Source organism: Tupaia chinensis, unplaced genomic scaffold (assembly GCF_000334495.1).
Source record: "Tupaia chinensis unplaced genomic scaffold, TupChi_1.0 Scaffold141490_1, whole genome shotgun sequence".
NCBI lineage: Eukaryota > Metazoa > Chordata > Mammalia > Scandentia > Tupaiidae > Tupaia > Tupaia belangeri.
This window is the reverse complement of record NW_006201352.1, coordinates 714,584-735,543: the sequence shown is the minus strand read 5'-3', so window position 1 is coordinate 735,543 and position 20,960 is coordinate 714,584. Positions and strand designations below refer to the sequence as shown.

Here is a 20,960-nt window from a genome sequence, read left to right as displayed (position 1 = left end):
TGACCACTGGATAGAACTATTTCAAAAGACTATTGAAATAGAAATAGATTTCACTAATATTATTACACAAAAAGGGCCAACTTCGGCAAGCTTTCCCGCATCCTCTGCGATCCCTCTGTATGTAGGACTTGCTCAGGCGTCATGGGGCAAGGTGTCCTGGACTGGGTGAGTGGCGTCTGCAGTGGGCTCTACCTTAAACCCTGATCTTATGAAAGTGAGGAGGAGCACAAAATCAGACAGTCTGCTGTACATGGCCGGGGGCCCCTGAAGGTTGACATGAGTGCAGACACCAGTTGGATGTGCTGAGTGCTGTCTTATTCACTCACAACCTCAGAACACTCAATTCCTTCGAGCAGAAGAGGCCCTGGCTTTACCTCCTAGGTCTACGCTGATGGTTCCGCAGTGGCCAGCCCTGTGCCCCCCAGCACTTGGATTGTGAGTTGTTCAATCTGACGTGAGCTGTGTCAAATACACTCCAGATGTCAGAGACTAGAAAGAAGAGCAGAATGGGAGACATCTCAGTAATGACTCTTTCGGGTATTGATCATACATTGATGTGATAATATATGAGACATAGTGGGTTTAACAAAATATATTTTCACCTTTTCCCCCCTGCTTTCATGTTTTTAAATGTCATCACTAGAAAACTTTAAAGTATACATGGCTCACCATTGTATCCTGTGTTATCTTTTTAAAAAGGATTTATCTTATTTTTATTTGTTATTATTATTTATTTTCTAATTTGACCAGAGGGAGAGAAAGAGAGAGAGAGAGAAAGTGAGAAAGCAAGCAGCCAGGTCTGGGACTTGAACCATGGTCAGCCATGTGAGAGTCCAGCACCTTAACCACCATGCCACCTACCAGCTCCTCCTGTGTTTTCTTTCCATGGACATTACTGTCCTAGGCCATGTACCCAGACTTTCATCATGAGGATTTTAGTCTGAGGGAACTTAGTGGGGCTAGGATCTAGTGCTGTGCTGGCATTGCTTGTTGAGTGATTGGACACAAGTCTCTCCCTCTTTCCAGGTCTCTTTCCTAAGCTGGAGAGTAAGTGGTTTGAACCAGATACAAATTTAGCTTCATTTAGTTCATTTTAATGTGGAACAGTGTTAAACATGTTTGAATTACTCATCACCTTTTGATTTTAGATTTAGACTTCTCTAGAAAAAATTAGAAGACCTAGCAGTTCAGACATACATGGCAACAAAAGGCTAGCTGAGATCGGTGTAACCTCTTTAGATGGGGCTGTCTCCTCAGTTTGAGGAAGTGCCACCACTCCCTAAGAACCCTAGAGACCTGTGTTACTTACTGACATTTCTTGCCAGGTCCTGAAAGCTCCTGAACTTGCCACCCTTGAACTTAGTGTTTTCTTCTGGTCTTTTGAGCCAACATCTCACTGTCTCACACCTTCACCTCTTACAGGAAGTTTTCTCCTGAGCTGAGAATTCTCCTTGACGGTTTGAGTTCTTCTTTTTCCCCAACGGTGAGGTTTAGAGGGTCAGTCATTCTAAACACAAAGCTGGAAACATAAATTGAGATCAGAAGTGGCTCATGGAAGCCTTCCCTTTACTGTAGTCTGGGGTTATCGGACCTGAGTATGAGAAGGCAGACAAGCATAGGAAATGATGTCTACCCTTAGTTTGGAGGACCATTTCCAGACTGAGCAGGCAGGAGGCTGCCAGCTTACAGGGAGACTGCATCAAAAAACAGTTTGCAGCTGTGGGCAGCATTGGGGCTGCCTCCTTGAGTTCGCTGGGCCCGAGATTGGACAATGCCATGTGAGCCAGAAAAAAGGAGAGAAGAAAGGGGAGCTGTGTGCATTATGAGTAAAAGAAAAGCTGGTCAGCGTGAGGCAAATAGCATTGTCTGCATTGTCAAAGGCTCTATAGAATGCCTCCCAGACGCCTCGGGAAGGCTGGCCATGAGCTATAGCAACCAGCGAGCGCAAGGGGCAAACAGATGGGCAAACACCTGATTCAGACACTCTGGGGTTCTCTTCCCTTCTCCAGTTGGCCCTGGATATTATGCAGCTGCCAAAGGAAGTTAAGGGTCAAATGAGGAAAAGCGGTGCTTGCAATGGCTCGTGAGAGTCTCAGAGGGGTCAGCTGGGAGGAGAGGCAGGGCAGGGTTGAAGATGCAGTTGCACCATTTTTCCTGTGGGCAGATCATGGACAAGTGTTGAACAGGGAGGGAGCTTGCTTCCTCTAGGCCTTTGCTCTCCAAGTTAGGAGTGAGTTCCACATAAAGTTCTAAGGAACGCCTCTCTCAAGTCACCAGTATTCGGTGCACCTGTTGCCTGCCAGGCGCATTGCTAAGTGCCCTGAAAGCTATTCATGCAAATACAGCTTAAGCCTGCAGGCCTGGGGAGACTTTGAAGAATTTGGAGCAGGCAGTGACAGTCCCCATGGATCTCTCTTCTGTTCCAGAGTCCAGCATCTACTTTCTACTGCCTACCTTCTTCCTTAGGAGTCAGTGTCCCCTAGAGTAAGGGAAGAACGTTGGAGTCCAACTAGATGCCCACTGGTACTTGCTGACTTCAAACCCCAGGGAGGCTATTACTCCGTGTGTGATCCTGGGCTAATTCCTGGGCCTATCTGACATGTCAGCAGCTCAACAGTGTCATCACAGACCAGGCTTTCTAGGTGTCCACTCTGCCTCCCTTAGTAGGTATGGGCTTCATTCCTTGATGTTTGCCTCATGGTTATAAGATGACTGCTACAACTCTAGGCTTCATGTCTGTATTCAAGGTTGTTAACACAGGGGAAGGGAACCTAAACAGGCTTCTTGTTCTTATCATATTCATCAAGAAAGCATGGGCAGCCACTGTGGCACAACAGAAACCAAATGCTCTACAAGGCTGGAAGTCATATGGTCCACCACAGGTTTGCATCCCTGGGTTGACCTGGGTGCACACATAGGTGCTTGGGGTCTTTGAGAGCTGGCGAGCTGGGGAAGAGGGATTGTGGTGTGACAGGACCCTGCTGGGTTTCTTCTCTCTCTCTCTCTCTTTCTCATGTGTGCACATTCTCTATCATAAAAATAAAAACAAAAACCTTTTGACGGTGCCCAGAGGTTACATCTCATGTCATATTGGCCATAATGGCCATGCCATTGGCTTGTTTCAGAGTATTTAGAGGCAAGATAGAGCCAGATGGATAATGATTATTGAGCCGACCAACTTAAAAGTAAGAGTATACCTTTCAGATTCCGACTGTAGCCCTTTCATCTTTTACCCATTGTTCTCTTCTCTTCTCTTCTGGAAAAAAGGCTTGAGGTATGGGGTTGGTTGCCTGCTTTTAGTAATTTTCATTCCTGTAACTCTTCTTCCAAGACCTAGCTCCTTTGATGTACCATAGACAATGAGCTTAGTACTGGCAAGTTCAAGATTAAAGGCAGAATGCCAAGACTCTGAGGTTTTGAAATGTCCCATGAACAAAACTCCTAGCCAGACAGGGGACCCACCCAGAGTCCGAGCTGCCAGGTGAAACCAGAATCATGGCTGGGAAGGAAGTGTGTGTGTGTGTGTGTGTGTGTGTGTGTGTGTGTGATGTTCTCTGCCTCACCACAAAGGGTTTGTATCTTTCCCAGGGCTGCTCAAGAACTGAGTCCTTGTGTTTTCCAGATTTGGAGTGATCCACTCAGTGTTCACCAACCTCCTTCTGTGGGCCAATGGCGTCCTGAATGAGTCTAAGCACCAACTTAATGAGCACAAGGAGCGGCTCATCACACTGGGCTTTGGAAACATCACAATAGGTAAGAGGTGAGAGCCACTCTCCTGCCATGTTCGAGCATCCTGGGAACCTGCAGAGACAGAGGAGCAGGTTTCAAAGAATGGCAGAGTATCCTAAACTCAGCATCAAAGACAGTCCTCTGTTGTTCAAAATCTTCCTAACTCCTAAGTCTCTCATCCTGACTCTGTAAGTAGGGTGTGCTGCACATAATGAAGGGTTTCTTTCATGACTCAGGCACTTGTCAGATCCGAGGGTTATCATTTTGATTACAGTTTCTCATGGTCCACATTCCTATAGAAATAAATGTCTTTGTTTTCAACTATGAACGATTGTTTTCTTTTTTTCCCGTTTTATTTTAAATTAAGCCTCTATTACCAGTTCTTTCTACTGTAAGTATGGTTTAAAAAACTCCATAAATGTCTAATGCTAGGTTGTGGTTATTTGGTTGTAGTTCAATTGTTTTCTCTTTTTTCTTTTCTTTTCTTTTCGAGAGGTTTTCGCTATAGGGCGCATGCGCTCGCCAGACAGACAGAGAGAGACATAGAGATAGAAAGCGAGAAATCACCCCCCAGGGGGGATGGTCACGCCGCAATCCCTTCTCCTCCATTCTCCTCTCGGGATCTTGGGCACACTCACACACGCGCCCAGCGTGAGTTCTAAGCCACCGGGTCCGGGACGCGAACCTCGGTCGACTACGTGGGAATCCAGCGACATAGCCATTACGCTAACTGCTGATTCCCTTGAAGTTTTAATTTAATTTTACTTGGCTTATAATTTTGGCCTGTCTTTATTCCCCCTTGTTCCTATTGGAGAGCCTGCAGCACTGTCTTTATAATTTCTTCCAAAGTTCTATAGCATGTAGGGTCTATCACTTCTATATTAGAATATTAGAGTTGGAGGAAAATGTTGGGCAGAGGAAAGTGCAATATGCTGGCGACCGGGTGTTTCAGGTTTGGGTCTTTTCTCCTGTACTTGCTGTGTGGTCTTTGGAAGCCATCCTACCTTTCTGGCACTCGCAAGTATGTGTCACATACTTGCAAGATCCTTTTCAGCCTTAATGTACTGCAAGTCTATGCAGGCTCATCACAGAGGACAAGTTTGAACCTGCTTCCTCATAGCTGGGGTGGGGATGACAAGTCAGGGGCACACGCTCTATTTTTTCACCACCTTAACTGGCAACATATTTTTGGGAAGGTCTTTCTTGCTCCTTGGACCTCGTTTCCTCCTTGGTATCAACAACAGTAACAGCAATGACAACAATAACAAGAGCAAAGCTAACACAATTGTTCTTAATTTGCATGTATACTTGCCAGAGAGAGAGAGAGCGAGAGAGAGAGAGAGAGAGAGAGAGAGAGCGAGAGAGAGAAGGAGCAAGAAAGCACCCCCCAGAGGGGATGGCCATGCTACAATACCCTCTCCTTCATTCTCCTCTCAGAATTTTAGGCACATGTGCAAATATACCTGGTCTGTTTTTCTTTCCCTTTTTTTTTTTTTCCAGAGAGAGTTTTGCTATAGAGTGTGTGCACTTGCCAGAGAGACAGAGAGACAGAAAGTGAGAAATTACCCCCCAGGGGGAATGGCCGTGCCACAATCCCTTCTCCTCCATTCTCCTCTTGGGATTTTAGGCATGCACACACAGGTGGCTGGCCTGAGTTTTAAATTGCTGTGTCTGGGACTCAAACTGCAGTCGACTATGTGGGAGTCCAGCAATGTAACCATTACGTTATCTGCTGGTCTCCAGCCTGGTCTATTTTTCAAATTGCCAGTTCTGGGACTTGAACTGCAGGGTGAAACATGTGGGATCTGACTACCTTAACCACCACACCAATGGCCGGCCCCAAAGCAAACTTTTATTAAGCAATTGCTGAATGCCTTGCACTGCTCTAGTCACTTAACATGAATCCTTGAATTTTTTCCCCCAACACTCTGAGGCAGGTGACATTAAACATATTATATGGACAAAGCCATTAAAGCCAGTTAATTAGCCAAAGGACACACAGCTAATAAGTGATTGAGGTATGTGATTGGTTGCTTACTTTCAGTGAATTTTCATTCCTGTAGCTCTTCTTCCAAGACTCAGCTTCTCTGATGTCCCATAGAACATGAGTTGGTTACTGGCAAGTTCAGGATTAAGGCAGAATGCTTTAGAATTAGAATCCCAGCAATCTGGTTCCAGCACCTTCAGTGAAAAGATAGGTTCAATTAATTTACTAGGAAGAAGACTTTGTCACCTGTAACATTCTGTTAGCCTGAACCTTCCTCCGGATCGCTTCTGTCTTCTGTATAATACCGTATTGAGCTACAAGAACATCTTTCTTTTTGTTTTCTTCTTTTCTTTCTTTTATTTTCTTGTTTTTGTTTGCATTTGATCACTGTACGTCTTTACAACATACAAAATGGATTTTCCAAGTATGAGTACACTGAATATTCTTATGAACTGAAAATTGCATAGTGTTTTTTTCAAAGGCCAGGATAGTTACTGGCTCCTATAAAGCTTTTTCATCTGATTTTATCAGTAGTATATGCATATTGTGAGTTAAGCAATGACAAAATATATTTAAAACTCCACAGTAATATTTACCCAGAAATACAGTAAAGCTGCTAGCACTTGGCTGACAGTAAGAGAGCTGTGCGTTGCAACCAATGCATACATACCTGTGCATACGTGTGCCTGTGTCATGAAATGATACTCTTACACTGGGAACCAGCAGTTAGCATAATGGCTATGTCACTGGATTCCCACGTAGTCGACCGTGGTTCGCATCCCGGACCCGGTGGCTTAAATCTCACGCCGGGCGCGTGTGCGTGCATGCCCAAGATCCCGAGAGGAGAATGGAGGAGAAGGGATTGCGGCGTGACCATCCCCCCTGGGGGGTGATTGCTCACTTTCTGTCTCTATGTCTCTCTCTGTCTGTCTGGCAAGCGCACATGCCCTATAGCGAAAAACCTCTCCAAAAAAAAAAAAAAAAAAGATACTCTTACACTGAGCAGAGACATGGTCAGATTTCTGTCTCAATTTCATTCCATTCTATCCTATTCTATTCTATGTCAAATCCATGCTGTTAGAAAGATGTTGCTTGCTCCCACTCTCAATTGCTTCGATAACACAGTATTGGGTTGTGAGCTACATTAAAAAAATACTGGCTATACAATTTGTTCTTACTTTTTCCCCATTTCCATTATAACATGATTATTTTCCTATATTGTTAAAACATGCCTCGATTATGACTTTTTATGGATGCCCACTATTCCACTTTATGGATGTACAATAGTCAACTTAATCTCTAAATTATTGGACCTTGGTCTCTCGGTCTCTCATATATGCACACACAATTTTGTCTAATGCTTTGATTACACTTTTTCTTCTCTCTTCGAGTAGAGAGTAGATCGGGATTATTGGTGAGAGACCATATTTCTATTATCTTTAAGGCTCAACATGAGTATTTCATTTATTTACAGCTCTTTTCCTCCTTGTAATGGATCTGTCCTTTGTACCAATCTGGTTCTAAGGTCTTCTGTGAAAAGATGAGGTTAGATTAATCTACTGGAAAAAGTAGCTCCAACAGCCTTATAGTCTGAGCCTTCCTCCAGAGTTCTTCTCCTAGGTGCCTGGTTGTCCCCCCGCAGGTGGTGCTGATTTGCTCTCAAACCTGCTGTTCTTGTGGCCGTCTCCTGCTACGATTGCTAGTGTCAGGTTGTCTTCAGAGGAGGATGTTTCTCATTAGAATAGCCTTTTTTTCCCCCACAAAGTAGTTTTTTTTTTTTTAAAGAATATTTTATTTAACTTTATTTATTTATTTATTTATTTAAATTTGACCAGAGAAGGACAGAGTGAGAGAGAGGGAAAGTGAGAAAGCAAGCCGCCAGGTCTGGGACTCGAATCGTGGTCGACCATGTGGGAGTCCAGTGCCCTCAACCATCGTACCACCTGCCAGCCCCCACAAAGTAGTTTTTAAAATACTTTAAAAATCACACATGCAAATCATATCCACAAAGAAAAATTTAAAAATACAGGTAAGCAAAAATCAATAGGGCACGTATGCTTGCCAGAGAGATAAAAATAAAGAGAGAGAGGAAGAAATTACCTCCAGGTGGGATGACCACACAGCAATGTTGTCTCCATTCTCCTCTTGGGATTTTGGGCATATACCCACATGTGCCTGGTGTGAGTTTTAAGCCACTGGATCTGGGACTTGAACTGTGGCTGACCATGTGGGAATCCAGCACTTTAACCACTATACCACCGGCAGGCCTCAATTATTAGCATTTTAGTTGACGTGCTTCCGGATTTTTTCCTGTCTATGTATCCGTATTTCACAAAACTCAGTCATGCTCTCTATCTTCTTTGACAATTTGCTTTTGTTGTCCAACAGTATCTTGTGGAACAAGATACTTAGAATTTTGGCCTGTCTTTATTCATTTTTGTTCCTATTTGAGAGCCCGTAGCACTTTCTTTATTTTATTTTATTGTATTTTTCTTCTTTTGGAGAGGTTTTTTGTTATAGGGCACATGCACTCACCAGAAAGACAGAGAGAGACAGAAAGCAAGAAATCATCCTCCTAGGGGGGATGGCCACGCTGAAATCCATTCTCCTCTTGGGATTTTGGGCATGCCCGCACATGTGCCCAGTGTGAGTTTAAGCCACTGAGTCAGGGACTTGAACCGTGGTCAACTACATGGGAGTCCAGCAACACAGCCATTATGCCAACTGCTGGTCCCAGCATTCTCTTTATATTATCTTCCCAAATCCGTAAGCTGTTATGATCTACACGTCTATATTAGAACATTTGGTTGAGGAGAATGAAAGGTAGAGGAAAGTACAGTGTGCTGGGAATGTCTTTATTTGCTGATAATTAAATTTCTATCATACTATTTATAATGGCAACAAAATAATCTAGTGTATGGATAAAATATGATTTTATGTAATTATAATTATACTCCTTTGATGTTGAGGACTTTCATGGCTATCAATTTAGTCATGATACTAAACATGATTATAAGCATTAAAATAAAGCTTTTAATCCAGTGGGAAGACCCAAGCATGCGTTCCCAGGGGAAGATCTCTCTACTCGGCCCCTTCCCTTCTGCACATGCTAACGCTCTCCGTGTGCTCTGCCGTTTCCCTAGTTTTGGATGACCACACCCCGCAGTGTAACTGCTCCCCTCCGCCCCTGTGCTCTGCCATCTCCCACGGGATCTACTACCTCTACCCCTTCAACATCGAGTACCAGATCCTGGCCTCCACCATGCTCTACGTCCTCTGGAAGAACATCGGGCGCAAAGTGGACAGCTACCAGCACCAGAAGATGCAGTTCAAGTTCAATGGGGTCATGGCGGGTTCGGTTCTGGGCCTGACCGTGCTGGCTGCCACCATTGGGGTGGTGGTGGTGTACCTGATTCACATCGGGCGCTCCAAAGTCAAGAGTGAGTCAGCGCTCATCATGTTCTACCTGTACGCCACCGCCCTGCTGATGCTCATGGGCGCTGTGGGGCTGCTGGGGATCTGGATTTACAGGACAGACGAGAAGTCACTGGATGAGTCCAAAAACCCGGCTCGCAAACTGGACGCGGACCTCTTGGTGGGCACTGCCTCGGGCTCCTGGCTCCTCTCCTGGGGCTCGATCTTGGCCATTCTCTGTGCCGAGGACCGCCCGCCGTACACTTGGTACAACCTGCCCTACTCTGTCCTGGTGATCGTTGAGAAATACATCCAGAACCTCTTCATCATTGAGTCCATTCACCGAGAGCCCGAGAAGCTCTCCGAGGACATCCGAATGCTCCGGGTGGTCACCGTCTGCAATGGCAACACCACAGCCCTCACTTCCTCCTGCCCCAAGAGCACAGATATGGCTGGGGAGGGGGCTTCCCAGAGCAGGGACATGTCACCTGCAGCCAATGGGTTGTGTCTGAGGGAAGGCTGTGGCAGAGAAGAAGAGGGGTTCTGGGAAGAGGCCCCGGGCCCAACCTGCCGTCCCTGGGTCCTGCAGGGCAACGCCAAGAGGAGAGTCCTGAGGAACATTGCCGCCTTCTTGTTCCTCTGCAATATTTCGGTAATCTGCATCGTTGTCATTATTACCTTTAAACCAGTTCATCTATTTTCTTTGCCTTTTTCAAATAAGGAATAGAGGCAGTTCGTAATAGAAATACTTTCTAAGTTTAAAAGGTGAGGCTGGAGAGTAGACTTACACTACTCAGTGTGCTTACTGGGAACCTACTGGGTTCTGGCAGGTTCCGTGCTGGGGGCTGGATTAAAGGTGAGAAGACACGGTCTCTTTCTTCAAAAAAGATCACAGCAGAGTCCGAGATGGGGACAAAGAGAAGTCCGAGACAGGGGTATGTGCAAAGCGGATCGAGATCAGGGACCCAGGGAGGGCTTTAACGAGGAGGGGTACCTGAGCGGAGACCCAGGCTCAGTCAGTAGTGGCTCTGACAGTGAGTACTAGAGTTTCAAACACTGGGATAGGAATTCATTTCTTGCTGTGATGCTCACAAGAATGAATGGCCACTCGCACTCTTCTCATGTGATAAAGACCACCTCTGCTCCATGCCGTGGCAGAAAACGAGGTGAGGGCTTCCAGAGCCGGTGCCACCTATCCATCTCCCATTGTTTCCGTGCACCCGGTCGGCTCAGCCGTGGCTTCCAGTACGGCCGCCGTGCTTTCTGAGTCCTTCACTCCTGCCCAGTGCGCCCTCTGCCTTGTCCACTCCTGACTCCTGAGACCCAAGTCAGCCCCCCGTGTCTGCCCGGTAACATCACAGTACCCAGAGCAGGCGGCAGGGGACGTTAGTAAATGATGCCTGGGCAGAAGTCCAACTTCACGGGACATATGCTTCCTCCCCAAATGACACGTGACTCCTGAGAGAAAGGAGCCCGTCCATCGTTCAGCATGTGTTCATGTGTAGAGTGCTTCTCTCTTTCTTTCTCTTTTTAGCAAGATTTTTGCTCTAGGGTGTGTGCACTGGCCAGAGATACAGAGAGAGACAGAGAGACAGAAAGTGAGAAACCACCCCCCAGGGGGAATGGCCACACCGTATGCCACAATCCCTTCTCCTCCATTCTCCTCACAGGATCTTTTTTTTTTTTTGAGAGGTTTTTGCTATAGGGCACGTGCGCTCGCCAGACAGACAGAGAGATAGAAAGTGAGAAATCACTCCCCCAGGGGGGATGGCCACGCCACAGTCTCTTCTCCTCCATTCTCCTCTCCGGATTTTGGGCACGCACGTACACGCACTTGGTGTGAGTTTTAAGCCACCGGGTCCAGGACTCAAACCGTGGTCGACTACATGGGAGTCCAGCGACATAGCCATTATGCTAACTGCTGGTCCCTTCTCCTCACAGGATCTTGGGCACACACACACACGTGCCCAGCGTGAGTTTTAAGCTGCTGGGTCCAAGACTTGAACCGTGGTCGACTATGTGGGAGTCCAGTGACGTAACCATTAAGCCATCTGCTGGTGCCTAGAGTGGTTCTGTGTGCCAGGCACAAACAAGACAAAGCAGGCAGTGCTCACGTCACCATACGCTGCACACAGGAGGGCGCTGAGGAAAGCTGGAGCCAGGTCTCTGCCCGGCTCTGCTGGCCGTGGTCATCACTGTTTCTGTCCATTCTAGGCATTAGTTCACTTTTCAAAAGAGAGTTCAAGGGACTAGCAGTTAGTGTAATGGCTATGTCGCTGGACTCCCATGTAGCCAACTGCGGTTCAAGTCCTGGACCCGGTGGTTTAAACTCATGCCCGGCGCGTGTGCGTTCGTGCCTAAGATCCTGAGAGGAGAACAGAAGAGAAGGGATTGTGGCGTGGCCATCCCCTCTGGGGGATGATTTCTCACTCTCTGTCTCTCTCTGTCTGGTGAGTGCATGTGCCGTATAGCAAAAACCTCTCCAAAAAAAAAAAAAAGAGAGTTTAAAAGGATGGCAGAGAGAAAGGGTGGGAAGAGAAGTGGGCAAAACAACCTGGGGAAACAAAACAAAACAATGCAGAAATTCAGAAACCAGGTTGAGTACTGATATTTTGTAACAGTAGGAGGTAGCTAGAAGTACTGTGTGCTAGCACAGATGGCAGGATGCACGAGCTCAGAGTAAAGTCAGCGGGGAGGACAGGGCAGAGGCCAGCTTGGACTGAGAACCTTCTGTGGTGACTGCGTGCACGGCATCTGTTGCTTGAGCTGTGAGCCTTCTTGGTGGTGCCAGGAGAGATGAAGCGTGGGAGGTGAAGAAGGAGCTCAGGGCTCAGCATCCACGGCCATCATGGTGAACTCAGAGATGCTCTTGTTGAGGCCTTTGGTGGCCTCTTCTCCTTTCTGAAGCTGCTTGTAGTTACATGATTGTGAAACGAGATACAAGTCTCTTGGTGAGGTGGGCCTCTGTGAAGGGCTTGGCCTTTGGATTTATCGTAGCTGCAGTCGTGGGTGAGTTCCCATGAGCATGCCACCCTCAAGGAGAGCAGCGGATGTCAGAGCAAGCGCACTTGCCTCTGCCAGAAAGCTACCAGCAATAGATACTTGACCAGCATTGTCTTTAGTCTTAATGATATTTAATGATCTCACAAGAATTCTAGAGCTGGCTTCTTGGGACTGTCTCCTGAATCATGTCACTGCATCCAGGCCCTTCCATATCCCCTTTTTACTGTGTTCAGTGTGGTGCTTTTTGCCACGTGGTCATAAGATGGCTGCCATAGCACCAAGCATCACATGTGGGTTCAAGCCAGGAAGAAGTAGGGAAGGGCTGGTGCCCCACAGTGTTCCTCACATGGCCACCCCTAGCTGCAAGGGAGAGAAAGGTGCACCGACACTCACCCAGTGTGGCCGGACTCAGCCCAAGGGGCAGTTGGGAGTGCACCAGGTGGTCAGGGCAGGGGAACGTGTTTGGGCAGAGGGCACATGATGTGTGAAGACGGCATCCTTGGGAGCACCCAGTAGTCCAGCACACACTTCTCACATGTGGAGCAGAGCAGCACAGTGGGCCATAGGAGAGAGTCCGGCTGGATGGGTATGGCCGGGGCAGGGCTTCCTAGGCCTTTGTGCTGAGGGTGAGAGAGGGTCCTCTCAGGGTTGTCTATTAGAATGACCTCCCAGCAGCCCTGTGCAGGAAAGACGGAGGGAGATAAGGCAGAGGCAGGGAGAGCGGAATGGAAGGCATCCGCGGCAGCAGCCCCGGTGGGAACGGATGGGAGCCTGAATCAGACAGAAGACAGGGGAATGATGAGCAGGGTGTGCCGCTGGGACTTTTCTAGAGATTCTTTATTTTTCTAAGAGTTTTTTTTTTTTTTTTTGGAGATTTTTTTTTTTTTTTTTTTGCTATTGGGCGCGTGCACTCGCCAGACAGACAGAGAGAGACAGAGAGACAGAAAGCGAGAAATCACCCCCCAGGGGGGATGACCATGCCGCAATCCCTTTTCTTCCATTCTCCTCTCCGGATTCTGGGCATGCACGCACAAATGCCCGGCATGAGTTTAAGCCACCGGGTCCGGGACTCGAACTATGGTCGACTACGTGGGAGTCCAGCCACACAGCCATTACGCCAACTGCTGGTCCCTCTAGTGATTCTTTGGAGAAAGATAGCAGGGCTTGTTAAAATGGAGGGGAGCGGCCTTTGGCACCGCATGGGCCTCTGCACTGGCTGTGGCTGGTGGGGCGTTGGGGATGCCCCAGGCCACACACAGAGGCAGCTGCTCATCCTCTGGTGCAGTCAGCTCTCCACTACCTGCATTGTCACATTGGCTGCTCCGTGTTCCCCCATCAGCTCTAGGCTTTTAAGCTTCCTCTCCGGAATTTCACTTGGTGCATGCCCAGGAGCTACAGCGGTTGCTATTATTCTAAGGCCTCAAAATCGAGAGGGCTGTGTGAAGCCAGGGCGGCCACGTGTCTACCAGCCAGTCTGACTCTTGCTTTGGATCACTCGGGCATCAGCCCCTCCGTTCTGGCAGGTAAAGGATCTCTAAAGGGAAGGGCCCTGAACATGCGGCTCCAGGCTGAACTCTTTTCATTGAACAGGCATTTTTCAAAAGTGTTTGTTTATTTATTTATTTATTTATTGAGAGAGGCTCACCACTGGTAGGGTGTTAGCAAGCCACGGCCCCTAAGCCTTCCAGCTAGCCAGGATCAGGGCGCCCCTGTGGGCCTAGCCCTCATGGTCAAGCTGACCCAGGCCCTGAGCCTCTGGCTCCAGCATTGCACAGCAGCGCCCACTGCCTACACCTCACCTAACAGATAATCAGTGAGCGCCAGCTGGGTGCCAGGGTCGACATCGGGGCACAGCAGCGAACTGAGGAGTTAAAGACCGAAACAAGAGCAAGGCCAGAGCCGTTCCTCCCGTGAGGTGTGCAATAGCTCCGACTTTTGTAAGGTCAAAGTTGGTTTGGGACGTTCCCTCAAGGACATGCTTTTTGAACAGACCCTGTGGGATGAATGCATCTCTTTTTAGCGAGCTTTGAAAAGCCACACTTCCCTTGTTGCTTTTTTGGTTGCCCCCTGGGTGAAATACATGACTTGCATTTTTGCACCCACTTGGGGTGCAATAGCTCTGTTTGCTTGACATACTAGACTCGGGGCAGGGGATGGTCTGCTGGGACCTGAAGGCCAGGCCCAGGGCCCAGCCCAAGGAGAGTGCGTTTTGTCTCTGCATCCCTGTGCTCTGCCTGTGATGGCTCCAGGCACTGGCTCAGCTCGCTGGGGATTGGACCAGAGGATGGAGATCATCGCAGGGTGATATTTTAGGACTCTCTGAGCCGTCCCAGTGGGTGGTGCTTTGAAACTTTGTGGCTGATCCCATGTTGTGCCAAAGGCGTCTGGCAGAGAGGGAGCTGTTCTTGTCAGGAGTTGCGAGCTGGTGCAGAGGCTCCACTTGCAGCTGCTGAAATGCATATCCACGTGGAGCGGGCTCCACGCAAACCCTCACACAGACAGAAAGGTCACTTGAGTTTCTAGAAGCTGTAGTGGTGGCTGAGGTGACAGAGGAGTACAGGGTACTATGGGACGTGGGGGATCTCAGGATGAATAAAAGGTGGGGGACGATGAGGGAGAACTACAGGCATGGGGAAGGCACTGAAGCAGAGCAAGGCAGGGCTTGCTACGCGTGCTCAGAGAGCACAGAGGTAGGGAGAGAGAGGGGAGACCACAAGGGGCCTTGTGAGCCAGGACTTAATCCTAAATAGAAAATTGTTGAAGGTTTTTATCAAATTTGTGTTTATTTTATTTTTTGCCATAGGGCCCATGCCTTTGCTGGAGAGAGACAAAGACAGGGAAAGTGAGAGAAAAAATACTATCTAGTGAGGTGTGGTCGAAGCAATTCCTTCTCCTCCATATCTCCTTCGTTTCGGGACTCTGCCACGCATGTACGTGTCCTCAGCATCTTTTCAAATCACCAGGGCTAGAATTTGAACTGCTATAGGCCATGTGGGATCTGGTTCTCTTAACCGCTAAGCTATGGGTCCAGCCCTATTTTATTTTATTCTTAATTTTAGCAGAAACATGTTCTAGTTTTGTGGCTAATAACAGAAAATACCTGAGTCTGAGTAGTGAAGAGAATAGAGGCGGACTCATCTCACGATTTGAAGGAGGTCCCAGTTCAGGTGCCACCACCACGGAAGGTCTTAATAACGTATTGCAGCAGGGAAGAGGGCAGGAGGGCAGGGCATGGCTGTGTTCCACATGGGTCTCTCTCGTTGTAAGCCCACCAGAAGCCGGTCATGGGGGCGCCATTCTTGATCCTAATCTCCTCCCCAAAGCTCCACCTTTCAATGCCATAACTGGATCAAGTTTTCACTCTCTCAATGCCATTACATGAATTTGGGGGACATATTCAGCACGTAGCATAGACCTTCTCGTTGTAGCCCTTCGTAAGTGTATCAGTCAGTAGTTAAGTACAGTCACCCATCTCCAGAGCTTTTTCATCTTGCAGAACTGAAACTGCCTCCATTAAACACTAACTCCCCTTCCCCCTTTCCCTGCAGCCCGAGGTCACAATTCTCTATGAATTCAGCCTCTCCAGGAACCCCACAGAAGTGGGGTCCTGTGGTGCTCGGCCCTCTGTGACTGGTACACCTCACTCAGCCTAATGCCCTGAGTGTCTCTGTGTCGGAGGATGTGCAGGGAGGGAGATGGTTTCTGACTTCTGTTTCAGGGAAGATGATGACACTGTTTTCTCTGGAGGAGAAGCAGGCTTGGGAACAGTGGGTGGGTTGGGGGTCAATGCGGAAGGAAGAATTTTTGTTTTAGGGTTTTTTATCATGGCTTGTGTGAGCTCACTGGAGAGAGACATAGAGAGATAGAGAGGGAAAGTAGAAATCACCCCCGAGGCAGAATGACCATGCCTTTCATTCTCCTCTTGGGATTTTGGGTATGCATGCACATGTACCTGGTGTGATTTTCAAGCTGCTGTGTCTGGAACTTGAACTGTGGTCAGCCATGTGGGAATCCAGTGTCTTAACTGCAAGGCAACCTGCTGGCCCCAGAATGTGAGTTTAATATGGAACACATCCCATTTCAGGAGCATCTGTGCCATTCAAGCAGACATAGCCAATAGGCGGATGTTCTGGTTTTCTATCACTGGTAACAGATGACCCCAAATGCATGATGAAAACAAAGCAAATTTATTTTTTATGCTTTTATTGTGACTCATGACTTGATGGGTTAGAAATTCTGGCAGAACTTGGCCAGGCAATTCTGTTTCTCGCAGCATCAAATGAAGCTTGTGGATGCATTGGACCGGAGGGTCCAAGACCAGGTGCTTTGAGTTGGTGTGGCTGGAAGGCCAGGCTCAACTGTCACTCTTGGCTGGAGCATCCACATGTGAGCTCCACAACGTGGTGGTCTCTGGGTAGATGGTCTTGGTGTGTGGCAGGTCAGAGCCCCAGAGCCAGTCCTCTGAGGGATTGAAAGTGGAAGCTGCCAAGCTCCTAAGAGCTGCTCTTGGAAATTGCATGGTGTAACGTTCACCATATATTATTGTTCAAGCAGCAACAAAGCTCACCCAGATTCAACGGATAGAGTCATGGGCTCACCACTCAATGGGATGAGAAGCAAGAGTTCATGGCCAACTTAACAGCAGAGATGAAGATCTGGATTTCAAGAAAGAGACCCCAACTTCCCTCCTGCCTTTCTTCTCATCCCCCCTTTCTACCTTCCTTTCTCTCTCTGTATCCATTGCTACGAGTGATGAGGGTACAGCAATGACCAAGGCCTCTGGTCTTTCTATTTTGGGACTTACAAATAAGTCATAGGACAGAATAACTAACTAAGCAAGAAAACACCTTATAGTGACATGTTATGCAGAGAAATGAAAAGTGAGGGTTTTTAGAGCATTTGAATGGCCATTTTTGATGGGTGGACTAGATGGGCCAGAGGGCTCTCTGGAGTGGTGGCCTTAGAGCTGAGACCGGTGATGTTAGACAGAGGAGACACCAGTACTTAAACCCCCGGTGGGTGTGAGCGCCTCTGGCTTGAGAAAGAAGGCTGAGTAGGGGGAGACGAGTGGGAGCTGGTAAGGGATCAGCTAGGAGAGGGTTTTACTCTTTTGCTAGAATGTAGATTTTGTTTTAGATATTCTGGGAAGACTTAATAGGGGAGAGACATGACCTAATTTTCATAAAAAGTTAATCTGGCAGCTGAGTGAAAAATAGACTTTAGGAGTAAGAGTGTAATCAGGGAGACATGTTGGGAGGCTACTGCAATGGTCCAGGGGAGAGAGGGCAGCCCGGGCAGGTGGAGGTGGGGAGACATGGATGGACCGAACATATTATTTTGCTGTTGGATTGGATGTCGGGGTGATGGCTATGAGAGTAAGAGAGAAAACAAGGATGATGACTGCAGTTCTGATTGAGGAACTGGTGCGTGTATGTGTGTGTGTGTGTGTGTGTGTGTGTGTGTGTGATGCTGATAAGATGGGGCAAAATGGAAAAGGCAGGTTGAATTTGGAATTCATTTTAGACACCAAAATTGCCAGATCAAATATCAACCTGGAATCAATCTTCTTTCTTTCTTTCTTTCTTTCTTTCTTTCTTTCTTTCTTTCTTTCTTTCTTTCTTTCTTTCTTTCTTTCTTCTTTCTTTCTCTTTCTTTTCTTTCTTTTTCTTTATCTCTCTCCTTTTCTTTCTTTCTTCTTTCTTCTCTCTCTCTTCTTTCTTTCTTTTTCTTGCTTCTTTCTTTCTTTCTTTCTTTCTTTCTTTTTTTCTTTCTTTCTTTCTTCTTTCTTCTTTTTTCTTATTAAAAATTTTTACTATAGGGTGCAGGGGGCTCACCAGAGAGAGACAGAGAGACAGAGAGATAGGAAGTGAAATATCACTCCCCCCCCAAAGGGGGGATATCCATGCCACAATCCATTCTTCTCTTGGGATTTTGAGCACACACGCACACCTGCCAGGCGTGTTTCAAGCTGCCGGGTCCGGGACTCAAACCATGGTTGACTATGTGGGAGTCCAGTGACGTAACCATTATGCCATATGCTGGTTCCAAGCCTGGAATTCTTGACAGTGGCCCAGTCTGGAGATTTAGATGGGGAATTAATATGCATAAAGAAAAGAAGTAGACCCAGAAGTGAGCCCTAGTATCAGCCAGTATTAATGAGGGTGAATAAAGGATGAGACGGCAAAAAAGGAGACTGGGAAGAACCAGCTGCAGTGCTAGGAGGATATCCCCTAAGGGTCCCAGAAGCCAGAAAACAAAGTAGAATAGAGATATACAGTAGGGGGCGTTCTGTATGAGATGTCAATGATGCCATATAGTTACCTACTTCTGGACAAGAAATTATCTGCAACTTTGTGGGCTGTTGGGCTGAGGGCCTGGTTTCCTGCTGGTATTGACCTGAGAGCTCTCTTGGTTCCTTGCCATGTGGCCCACCCACTCTCCAGAGGGCAGATCGTAATAGAGCAGCTGACTTCCTCCCTTGCAAGAGAGGATGAGTGAGAGAAGGGTCAGGTACTTTTGTAGCCAAATCTCTGAAGTGGCTTCCATGCCTTTTGCCATGTTCTGTTTGGTGGAAGCAAGTACCAAGTTCATCCCACATTCAAGAGAAGGTGACTCCCAGAGGGGCTGACTCCGGGAGCCGGGGATGCTGAGGGTCATCGCGGAGGCCACCTGCCACAGTATGGGAGGGGTGCAGCTGCTGCAGTGTGCAGGAAGGAGCACCCAAGACTCAGTCCCAAGGAGCTCCAATGGCTTAAGGGGTGGTGGAAGAAGAAGGAGAAAACTGGGGCAGAGACCAAGAGGGTGAAACCAGAGTGTAGATTCCATGAACAACCAAAATAATAGGTTACTGCTCTACGTTTTCCATCCTTAGTTCTTATTTTATTCTCACCTGAGCCCTCTCAAAAGGGTGTCGGCCTGCCCATTTTACACATGGAGACACAGGTTGGGGGAAGAGTATAGGGATGGAGAAAATTGTACTGCTTGGAAAGTGTCCTTCAGAACTGATGGCAAGGAGGCGTGGGTGAGGAAAGACTCATAAAGGCTTACAGATTTGGTGGTTTCCATTCCATGAGAACTGCTGTGCAGTTGCTTCATCACTCCAACAGGTATGACTTGGCGCCACGAGTCCAGGTCAGCGCTAGTGGCACGTGGGATTTGAGTGGGGCTTCCTGGGTGGCTTGGCAGCTGCTCCCCATGGTAGATAGTTTCCTCTTCTCTTGCAGCTTTGGATACCTCCCGCCTTTGGCTGCCGCCCTGAGTATGACAACGGATTGGAGGAAATTGTCTTTGGCTTTGAACCGTGGATAATTGTGGTTAACCTGGCCATGCCCTTTTCTATTTTCTATCGAATGCACGCAGCTGCCTCCCTCTTCGAGGTCTATTGTAAGACAGTCTGAGTCCACATGAGACCAAAGAGTGCGGGAACAAGAGAGTTCATGGGAGCCACCTGGGAATGACCAGGTTGGGCAAACACTGCCTGACAAATACGAGGAGGGCCGCCTTTTGTCTGCGAGGATTGTGTTTCCTGTGGGCCGAATTGTCCATCACCCTTGATGAATGTAAACAAGTTAGAGCAAAATCCATGAGGTGGCCGACATTGGCCTTTGGCAAGGTAATTCTAATCAAATCCAAATTATTTGATCTTTCTCTAAATGTGACCCTGTTTTAGAAGAATTGATCCTAGGTGGGAGTAAACTTACCCAGTTAATTTTTTTTTCACATAAAGTTTTTTCCTGTTTGTAATTTATCATATATTTTCATACAATCCTTTTTTCTGATCATCTGCATAGTAATCTCTTAAATTTTATCCCTCTCAGAACTGACAAATGTAGATATAATCAATTTAGTTTCTACTGCAGGTTTTGAATAGGTTAATTTTTTCAGCAAAGTTACTTTTATCATCTGGATGGAAATCTGTGTGTAGATCAACACAAAGACATGAATTTTATCTGAAATCTCTGGCACAGTTTTGCTTGCGATTATTTGGATTTATTTTAAAAAGTAAATGTTATTGTTCTTTCTTACTCTCAACTCATATATGCATGTTTATTATAGAAAATTCGAATATTTCAGAGAAATGAACTCACCTTTGATACCATTATTCAGTTGACATTACTTTTTAACATCTTGGTGTATGTGCTAGCTGCGTTGAGGCATAGAATTCTTTGTATTATTGTTGTTACATTTGCTATAGATGATGTGGCACGTTCAATTTTGGATCTGTTTTTTTCTCGTGTAATTATATGGCATAACCCTTTCTTCCACATTGTAATGAGCTCTTTATAAATATAATTAAAATGTTGAATTATAGTCCATTAAGTGACTGGACCATGTCAACTTAGTTTCCTACTGTTGGTTTGACAGTGTTTATAACTTTTTGCTTTTATAAATGACTGTACATAAAAACAACCATATTTCTAAAGTATTTACTATATTTAGAATGACTTCTTTTACGATACCTACTTAAAATCGGGTGCCTAGTCCAAAGATTATAAATGTTTTAAAGGTTCCTAAGGAATGTCAATCCATTCGAGAGGCCTTTGTATGTTTTTTTTTTATAACTTTTAAACTTAATTAAAAAGTTAGTTTACTTGTTATAAATGCTCATGCAGAAATCTTTCATTTGAGTGTATTTCTTTTGGCTAACACAGATGATGGGACTTTAAGAAACTCTAACAATTTTTTATATGACCAAAAACATAGTGTTCACTTTACATAAAAACTAAAGAGGACTAGCCTGTGGTGTAGTGGTTAAGGGAACTGGATCCCACGTAGGTGACTGTGGTTTTATTTTTTATTTTTAATTTTTTTGGGAGAGGTTTTTGCT

The 20,960-nt window shown here is 46.7% G+C and overlaps 1 protein-coding gene across 1 annotated transcript in view; it reads left to right on the top strand.

Moving 5' to 3' along the window:
• The window catches only part of OTOP1 (otopetrin 1), a 45,615-nt gene extending 26,085 nt beyond the window's left edge, over nt 1-19,530 (top strand). The window contains exons 7-9 of the mRNA XM_006163197.1: nt 3,623-3,753; nt 8,860-9,782; nt 19,357-19,530. Of these exons, the coding sequence (XP_006163259.1) occupies nt 3,623-3,753; nt 8,860-9,782; nt 19,357-19,530 (1,228 nt within the window). The remainder of the gene's footprint in view (nt 1-3,622; nt 3,754-8,859; nt 9,783-19,356) is intronic.
• Nucleotides 19,531-20,960: the final 1,430 nt, after the last annotated feature.